Source organism: Bison bison, unplaced genomic scaffold (genome assembly GCF_000754665.1).
Source record: "Bison bison bison isolate TAMUID 2011002044 unplaced genomic scaffold, Bison_UMD1.0 scf7180017864112, whole genome shotgun sequence".
Taxonomy (NCBI): Eukaryota; Metazoa; Chordata; class Mammalia; order Artiodactyla; family Bovidae; genus Bison; species Bison bison.
The window spans coordinates 89,714-99,457 of record NW_011494684.1 but is presented as its reverse complement, the minus strand read 5'-3'; the positions used below and the strand labels follow the sequence as shown (position 1 = coordinate 99,457).

Sequence of the window (9,744 nt, the reverse complement as noted above, 5' to 3'; positions counted from 1 at the left end):
GCTCTCCGGTAACTACCAGCTCAGGCACTGGGGCCCCATCTGGACCAGGGCGTGTCTCCAGCCGGAAGGTCTCTCCAGCCCCATCACCAGACAGGGCATAGCCCTGCGTTCCCAGGCGGCCAGCGTCGGCATCACGAGCAGGCTCCAGTGGGTATCGGGTACCAAGTGCTGTATGCTCAGGTATCTGCAGGACAGCCCGAGCCTGTGGGAAAGCCGGAGCATGGTCATTGATGTCAGCCACTCGCACGGTAACTTCCACAGTGGCACCGTCGGGAGTGACTGCAGTGAAGCGGTAGCGATCCCGCCGCTCTCGGTCCAAGACACGGGCTGTACGGACCACCCCACTGTGTTCATCGATGGCCAGGTCCGTGCCCACCCCGCTGCCCTCCTGGGCAGAGATGAAGTACATGGGAGGTGCTGCTGTGCCCGCTGGAAGCCCTGCACTGATGTCCCCGATCAGTGTGCCCGCTGGCTGCTCCTCATCAATCTGCAGGTCCAAGCTCCCAGCCTGACCCCAGGCACCTGGAGCCCCCGCCCCCAGGAGCAGCAGCATCAGCAATGACAGCAGGGGGAGAGGCCTGGGGATCTGCATGCCCGGGCACGAAGGTGCAGTGGCCCACTCCTTCTGCATGGCAGGGCCAGTCCAGCTGTGCCTTGGGATCCAGCTCCAGGCCAGGCTCCAGGAGCAGCTTGATCTCAGGTTTTGGATCAGGTCCAACTTGGACCCTGGCTCCAGCTCACTCTCTTTGACCTGGGAGAAAATTAGAAGGAAAACAGTCATGATGGGGGAGGAATCAACATTCCAGGGAGGCTGGGGTCCAGGCCACACCAGGACTGAAGTGTGTTCAGCTCCCCACAGGGCCCTCATGCTGCCTCAAACCATCTTGGGCCCAGGAAGCTCCTCAGGATTCACCGCAGCCTTTAACTGACAGGTCCTATCCATCCTGATTCCTGCCCCCCACCATCTCCCAGCAGATTGTTTTATTTCTATTGTTCAGGTCTGAATGCCTTCAGATTCCCTTCTTTCCATCTCTAGACTTAAACATGTGGCCAGTTCTTTCTCATTTTTCTTCTTATTCAGGACTAATACCTCAATAACCATGTGCTTGGCAATGTCATCTGAACCTCAACATTCTCCTCTCTGCCAGTCTTCTAGTAACATTTAAATATGCTTAAATCTCTCTCTCCCTTCCTCTCTGTCTCCTTTTCCCTCTCTCCCATACACACACACACACACACACACACACACACACACACCCCTTTGGCTCCACTTCCCTCTCTACTCTATTCAACAAGAGATTGAGTACCTGCTTTGTGGAGAAACTGAAGACATACCAGTGAATAAAGAAAACAGTCCAGGAACTGGACAAGTAATTAGCAGTGTGATGTGGGCCTCGAGGGAGAGGTGCAGGGAGCTATGAGAGCACGGAGGGGCTGATCACAGTAAGGAGTCAGCGAGTGCTTCTCCGAGGAAACAGCATTCAAGTCAGGATCTACTTAACGTAGGTGTTAGCTAGACAATGGTGGGCAGAGAAGGGGAACAGAGAATGAGAGAAGACTCAGAAGAAAGAACAGAAAGAGAGGCTTAGAGTCTACTGTCAAGAAAGGGCTGAGAGTGTCTGGGGGTGTGTAGGGCCTGTGTGTGAGGTATAGAGTGCCGAGGCAGAAGGGATGAAATGGGGCAGGGGGTCAGAGGCCATACTGATGATTTGAACTTTATGCTGAGGACAAATGGAAGCCATGAAAGCATTCTAAGAGAGGGTACTGCAATATGACTTACATCTTGTGAAAATCACCGCTGCTGCCCCTTTGTAAACACAGGATCACACAGATGGGGAAGTTATCTTAGGACAGCCCTCACGACACACCAGGCCAGGGTGTGGCTCTGATAGAGTCTTGGATGAGTGTCAGCAATGAACATGGGGAGAAGTGGATAGCTCTGCGGGAGGTTTAGCAGGTAGAATGGCCAGGGCTTGACGATGGCTTGAAGGCAGAGGATGAGGAGTGGGAAGAGTCAAGGATGATGGGCAAATTTCTGGCCCGAACCATTAGCTGAACAGAGGCATCCTTAACTGGCCAAAGAGAGAGAAAGAAATCCAGGGAAGGGTGGTGCCAACAATGCTAAGGGAGACAGCATTTCCAATACTGCTGATATTCAAGGAGAAGGAGGCCTAAAGTCCCAGGAAGGCCTTTAGTACTAGACTGAGTGAGGGCAGAATCAGTGGAGAAAGGTTTGCTCACTTCTGCCAGTTTCTCACTTCTCACACCCTCCTCCGTCTATGCAGAGAGGCTTCCTCTCCCGTGACACTGCTTTCACTAAGTTTCCAACCATCACTACACTCTGCATCCAATGGACACTTTTTCATCTTGTTGCATCATTCTGGAATACTGAATCACTGATCACTGGCTTCTTGAAGCCTAGCCCTCTTGGCTTCACATGGTGACACCCCGCCTCTTGCTTCCACTGTGCTTCTATGTCCACTCTTCAGTCTCCTGGGCAAGTTCTTCCTCTGCCCTTAAAAACTGGTGCCCCTCAGGACTCAGTCCAGGGCCGCAAGTCTTCCCACTTTTCACACTGCCTCGGTGATCTTATCCCCTCGCACGCCTTCAATTAAAAATGTTATCAGTCATTTTATTTTCTTTGTTGTTCAGTTGCTCAGTTGTGTCTGACTCATTGTGACCCCATGGACTGCAGCACTCCAGGCTTCCTTGTCCTTCACTATCTCCTGGAGTTTGCTCAAACTCATGTTCATTCAGTTGGTGATGCTATCTAACCATCTTATCCTCCTGCCCTCAATCTTTCCCAGCATCAGGGTCTTTTCCAATCAGTTGGCTCTTTGCATCAAATGGTCAAAGTATTGGAACTTCAGCTTTAGTATTGATCATTTTATGTCTATTTGCTGATGACTTTGCAATCTCCAGCTCTGGAGAGTGCTGGAGACATGTAACCCCCCAGAAAACGGACTCCCTTACAAGGTATTCCTAACCTTCACCTCAACCTGATTTTCTTCCTCCCTTCCCTTTCCTGCGAACAGCATCACCACTCAGAAACTCTCCTTGCTTTCCCTGCTCTTCTTCAGTCAAAACCTGACTATCTCAATGAGACACTATCTCAAGCCTGCACTTTCCTGTTTTCACACTGCTGCTGTCCAGGTCCAAGCACTGTCATCCCTCCTTTCGATTCCTTCCACAGTCCTTTATCCTCCCTGTGCCTCCTGGATTGGATCCCTTAATCCACGTCCTCCTCACTGGAGCTATCCTCACAATTCTCACCAAACCACCCCTGACAAAAGGTTTCCACTGGTTCACCGCTGCTGATGGCAGAAAACTGCTGCCCACTCTGGATAAAAAGAAAGCAGATGCATACACCCAAACTGTGTCTGCAGTTTTAAGGGTTCATGGACACTAAGTATAGAATGTCTATTCACACGACAAAGCCCAACCCCCTTAATACACCTTCCTGACTTGAGCCCCGCCATCTCTCCACTGTGCCTCACATTCACTTTCCCCCACTGCAGCCTGCGTTCCTACACTAAACCCCTCAACTGTTCCCCCCACAACTTCTTGCCTTGTATGAACTATGCTCTCGTCCTGAGATATCCTTTAAAGGTCCTGTCCAACTGGCCGTCTCCTGTTCGAACTTCAAGATACTGTCTTCTGTGGATGTTTCTATGCTATCTCCTTGACCTCCCTGCAGTGCCTACTGTGTAGCCTACTGGGCTCTCATTGCTTTGGATGCACACTGACAACAGACTGCATAGCAGCCCTGTTTTGCTCATGTGTCTGCCCGATTCTCCTCTCCTGCCACACTCAATCAGGAGATCCCTAAGGGCAGCAGCTTGAGGGTCTTAGTCTCAGGTTCTCCAGCACTTGGTAGAGGTATCATGAGAGCAGGCAATCAGTGCAGAATGCATGGCCAGAATCTCATAACTGCACACCACCACCTTCACCTACTGACAGAAGGGGAAATGTCCCTGGACATGCCAACTCGGTCACACACAGATGCACGTGAGCCTGTGCCCCGAGGCACCATGGTCAGAAGTGTGGCCACAGAAGTGGCTACTGAAGTGTGTCCTTTGGTCTTTCGAGATTTGCTCTGCTCTAGGACTTCCTGTCCTCCCCAGGGATAAGAATTTCTGACCCTCTACTTATACTTCCAACCCCATCTCTCCCACCTGTGTGAGGCAATGAAAAGAGCTGGGACCCTGAAGTTTGAGTCCAGTCTGAATGCTATTTTCCTAATCCATATAACGGCCATGGTAATGCGTACTATCTGTGGTTTTGTGAAAATCACAGGTGATGGAAATGGGAGCCCAGAGTTGGGCACTTTGTAGGTGCTCTCACCTGGGTTCCCAGCACCATCCCTGATGAGGGATGAAGCCTCATCCTGGCTTCAGAGTTGGAGGGTTCACTAAGACCGCTCTTTCCAGAGGTCAAGTCTGCAAAGCCTAAGGAGCTGCCACATGGAATAACAGATCAGAGGAATTGAGAACAAGAAGGGCAGAGTGAACACAGGCCTGACCAGAGAGGGGAGAGGCTCCGTGTACAGAGGTGGTGCAATGGCCAGGGTCGGGGATCTAGGCCTCGAGACTGGGGTAAGGGTCAAGGGTTAGGAACGGGTCCTGTTCATTTAATCAGTCAGTGCAGAGAAAGCAGGGTGGGCAGAGAAGATAACGGACAGTGAGGTCAATGTACTTCTTACATTCTACATTAGGGTTCTCTGCACCCAGAGACAGAATGTCAGCTGTTCGAGGGCCAGGACTGTATCTTAATCACCGTTTTGTGTAGCACAGGGCATGGCACATGATCAGCACGTTTTCTGAATGAAAAGATGCATGAATGGTGTGAAGTAGCTCTCAGGTGAGTGATCAGCCTTGAGGAGGCATCCAGGCCCAGGCAGATGCCCCTTCTCCCAAGTTGTGCAGACCTTGGTGCCCTCCTGGTGCCATCCTGGGTCCCTGTCCAATGCAAACTCCTGCATACACCCTCACAGTGGACGCACAAAGGTGCCTCCTCATGAAGTCACAGGCCCACACAGAGCCAGGCACACAGATGCACAGACTCGAGTACGGGCAGACTGGCACACTCCACACACACACACACACACACACAGAGGCTACTCTTACATATACAGAGATACCCTTCCTCACACATACAGAGAAGCAGGTTATCACTCACACACACGCGTTCATTCACCTGGAACCTTCCTCCATTATCCACACATGCAGGCACACGTACAGACACACACAGGCATGCCTTTGTCCACACAAACACATACACACAGAAAGACACTTTCCCATAGGCCTCACGTAGACAAGCACGCACACACGTACACACACACACACACACACACTCACACACACCCTTCCTCTCATGGACACAGACAGACCACATTCACCCGTGCGCAGACTCTCACTGGCAGACCCACCCACACGCCGGCACGCTCTCACACACGCTGCCGGGGCACTCGTGGTCAGCTCTGCGGCTGCAGCTGTGACCTTGAGGTCCCTGAGGCCTGTCTGGACTGTGCCTCATCACTTCCTGCTCCAGGGCTTCCAGCTCCAAACTCGAACTCCAGACTCTCTCCCGAGACTGTCTCATCTTCTCTCCAACTCTCTTCTCAGCACCATCTCCCCATCTGTCCAGGGTTTCTCACTGCTTCTTCCCCAAGACTTGCTCCTCCTCCCTGTTTCTGTCTCTTTCCCTCTCCAGGTCTGTCCCACCCCTTCCCCCAGATCTGGTCTAAACCATCCATCTTGTCTGTTTTCCCAGTCTGTCCTGCCTCCTACCCAGATCTGTCTTCTTTCTCCCCCTAGACTGGTCACAGTGCTTTCCCCGCCCAGATCTCCTTGCTACATGCCCTTGCCCCGTCCCGGGCCTGTTACTCTGTCCTCTGGCTCCATCCTGCTCTCCCCCTCTAGCCCCACATCTGGGCCTCTGGAACCACAGCTGGTTCTCATTAGGAGGGGGAGGGGCGAGACTGTTCATTGGGGCCTGCAATGTGATGTCAATCCACACCCCCCCGCCCTTCCAACACACACACACAGCCTGTGTGTCTACAGGACCTGGGAGCAGGGGGAACATGGGAGAGGAAAGAGGTGGGCTGTGGGGGAGTCGCAGGGGGACCATAAGGGAAGGGTGCTCCAGGAGGAAGCAGAGGAGTGGCCTGAGGTGCAGAGGGGAAGCAGGCTTGGGGAGCTGGCACCTCGCAGGCCTCCTCCCTCAACTTCCTGTCCCAGGGCCAGGAAGGGGCAGGGACCAGAAAGACAACAGGGTGAGGAGGGGGCTGCAAAAGGCAGATTGGCCCAGAAGGGGAGGAAGAAGAGGGTAGCCTTGGGCAAAGGGAGGTGGAGGTACAGGGCCAGGCATAAAGGAGAAAGGAAGAGAGGTGAGAGTTCTCACAGGGGATGACTGAGAGCAAGACTAGGGGAGAGTGAGTGTGTGTCGGCAAAGGAAAGAGTGAGGAGTTCACACAGAAAGGGGAGGCAAGTCAGAGACGGGAACAGCTGGGCTGGAGTGAGGGGGGGCATAAATAAAGGAAGGAGTTAGGGCTGGGGAGCGGGTGTGGGGAGCAGAAAAGAGGAGAGGAGGAGTGAAGACAGGAGGAAGAGGAGAAGGCTGACAAGTTGGCTCCCCTGGATGTCCCCTGGACAACCTCATGGATGGGCAGCTGGGCAGTGCCTGGGCCTGGCTCTGTCCCTCCCGAGGACTGGTTCCCATTAGGCACCTCAGGGAGAGGCCGGGACGGATGTGAGCAGAGAAGGCAGAAGGAAAATTTCTTTTCTGAGCTGTTAGTGTGTTGGCAATTCATAGACGGTGCCTTATTTAATCATCTTAATCATCCTAACAGCCCGGGTCAGGGAGGCGTCCCACCTTTCAGTGAGGAAACGGGCTGGGAGTGAAACAACTGTCCTGAGTTAACATACCCTTTTCTTTTTTTTTTAATAAAACATTTATTTATTTAACGATTACTAATCTAGTTGTGGATTGTACCCACTCCAGTTGCATGGCTTCTCCCTCCCCCTGAAAAGTTACTCTTCAGAATTAGGTTCTTATCATTTCTAGTATGTCTTTATCACTTCACTGACTTTAAAGTTATCCATTTTATTTCTCTATTTCTTGTGGTTATCTTTAAAGTTTGATCATCTAGACTTAGCTTACCAAAACCTAAAAAGTGATTATTTTTGTCCTCCTTTTGACATAGCCTTGATCTTATCCCAGGAGTATGCACTCCACACTGCCTGAGATTCACGGAGAAGGGAAAGATGGAGCGAGGCAGAAATTACAGGGGAGCTGAAGGGAGAGACCTAGCAAGACAGTGGAGACCTGGAGAAGAGAACCCATGGGAGGAGGGGCACCAAGGATAAGGTGTTTGCAGCCCAGGCCAGTAGCAGTGGGACAGAGTAGACACAGAAGAAAAATGTGAGGAGGTGAGGTTGACAAGACTTGGCCACCGACCCTTCAGGAAGGGTGAGGGAATAAAAGAGCTCTAGACTGACTCCAGTTAGTGCTGGTCTGATGACCAATGTGGGGCTATTAGGATACCACAGAGGAGAGCCATTTTGGGGGTGCCTGTTGGGGTTTTCTCATGGGGATGTCCCTCACACAGTTAGATTTGCAGGTCTGGAGCTGAGGAGAGAGGTCTGTTTGGAGATATGGATTTGGACCAACCAAGGAGTAACTGAGAGCCATGGGTGCGGAGACCCATCAACTAGGATGTGTGGAGAGAAAAAAGAGACTAGGACAGAACGCTGGGGAAGAGTAGATTCAAGGGGCAGCCAAGGAGAGCTTGATTCTTCTTGGAGAACAAAGAGGAGGCCATATCTCAGAAGTTAAGAAGACAGCATTTCAACAAGGATGGAGGAGTCAGTAGAGTCCAATGCTGCTGAGAGGCCAAGTAAGATGAAGACTGAGAAATGCCCATTGGTTTTAGCAGTAATAAGGTCATAGTGATCTTGGGGAGAATCATTTTAGGAGACTCCTAAGGGAGCAAGCCTCCTGCAATGGGAAACGACAGGGAATGAATAAACTAGCCATAGACAAGATGTCAGCATAGATTCATCCTTCAACATGTGCTTACTGCACACCTCGAAAAGAGAGGCAATGTGTCACGGTGAGGAAGGACGGGACAGTTCCAAAGTCTGGACTTGGGCCAAACCAACTCTGGGGTTTCTCTCCAGCTTCTCACTTGCTAGTTATGTAACCTTTAGTGAACCATTTAAATGTTCAGTGCTTCCATTTGCTCCTTTATAAAATAGGAACAATAATAACACTACAGTGTACTTGCAGTTAGAATAGGGTGTGGCATAGAGTAGGCATTTTATAGGTGCACAAGCATGAACTATTACTACAGTGGTTAGGAAGATGGGCTCTGCTGAGTCAAATTCAGATGCTGCAGCTTATGGTGTAATCCTGGGAAAATTGTTTAATCTTTCTAGGCCTGAGTTTTCTCTTTTGTAACACGGGGATCAAAGTGCCTGCTTTATATAGTTGATAGGGGAGTTAAATGAAAGAATGGCACGAAAAACTTAGCATGGTGGCCTGCACACAGTGAAGGCTCAATGAATGTTGGCTGCTACTGCGTGCCAGACATTCACAATAACCCTGGGGTAAGTGTTATTCTACAGGTGAGGAGACAAAAACTCAGAGCAGGTAGCAGAGGATTATCTGGAACTCAGCCCCGACAGACTCCAAAGTTAGTGCTTTCTCATGTACAACATTGCTTCTCTGCTGGAGGACCTGGAGCAGCCTGATAAAGGGTCATGGAAGTGGCCAGGCAACCAAACAGGGAAGGTGCCTGAGGAGAACTCTGGGTAGGAGAGTAATTCCAGCGCGCACACAAGGTGGATCAGAGGTGATCAGTGACATGGCAGTTACGAGTCTAGGCTGAGGGTCAGGTGGGCGTGAGGTCAGGTGGTGAGAGGGGAAATGACCAGAGGAGGCTTGGAGGTTTCTAGAAGACAGAGGGAAAAATAGGAGGGATGGGTCCAGGGCATTCATTGATACATTTATTCAATTAGTATCTGTTGAAGACCTACAATGTGCCAAACACCATACTAAGCAGTAGAGACATAGCAGTACCTGGACAGACCACATCCCTGCCTTCATGGTGTTCACAGGTTGGGAGGCTTGGGCAGGGATGGGCAGGGCAGGGTGAGGGAGCTAGGGGTAGCGGGATGAGCAGCAAGAGCCTGGTCTTAAGGTCTAACTCTCACAAGGAGAGTCCAGGCTACACAGGAGGCTGGTGAGAAGGCAGAGAAGTTGGAGATGTAGAGGGAAGAACGAGTTTGGGGGAATGAGACGTTGAGAAGAAGAAGAGTAGTGGAGGGACTGAGATTGTGGAAGTAAAACAAACTAAATTAAGAGTTGAACATTTAATAGCCGTTTTCTTTCTCAATCCTCAAAACAACTCTACTGTTACCTCCATATTCAACTGAGGAAAGGGAAGCTCAGAGAAGCTAAGGTGATCCAGGTGACAAATGGTGTGACTGGAAAGTGTGAAGCATAGCCCTCCTTTCCTCCTTCCTTTCCTCCTTCCTCACCAAGAATATGAGAGTGTGTTCCAGGCTCTGAGAAGAAATAGCTCCCTCCATTGAGCAACTTAGACAGAAAAACATAAACAACAGGCCTGGGGGTTCTAGGTGGACTGCCAGGAAGAGATGCCCTCTCAACAGGGGACAGAGGAACTGAGAAACCCCTCCTAAGTGGCAGAGGCTTAAATGTCCAGAAGGAAGAGGATTACCT

The 9,744-nt window shown here is 51.0% G+C and overlaps 1 protein-coding gene across 1 annotated transcript in view; it reads right to left on the bottom strand.

Moving 5' to 3' along the window:
• DCHS1 (dachsous cadherin-related 1) overlaps positions 1-9,744 on the bottom strand; it is a gene marked incomplete at its 3' end in the record, with an annotated part of 29,133 nt that overhangs the window by 19,238 nt on the left and 151 nt on the right. The window contains 1 exon segment of the mRNA XM_010839147.1: positions 2-751. Within this exon segment, the coding sequence (XP_010837449.1) occupies positions 2-631 (630 nt within the window).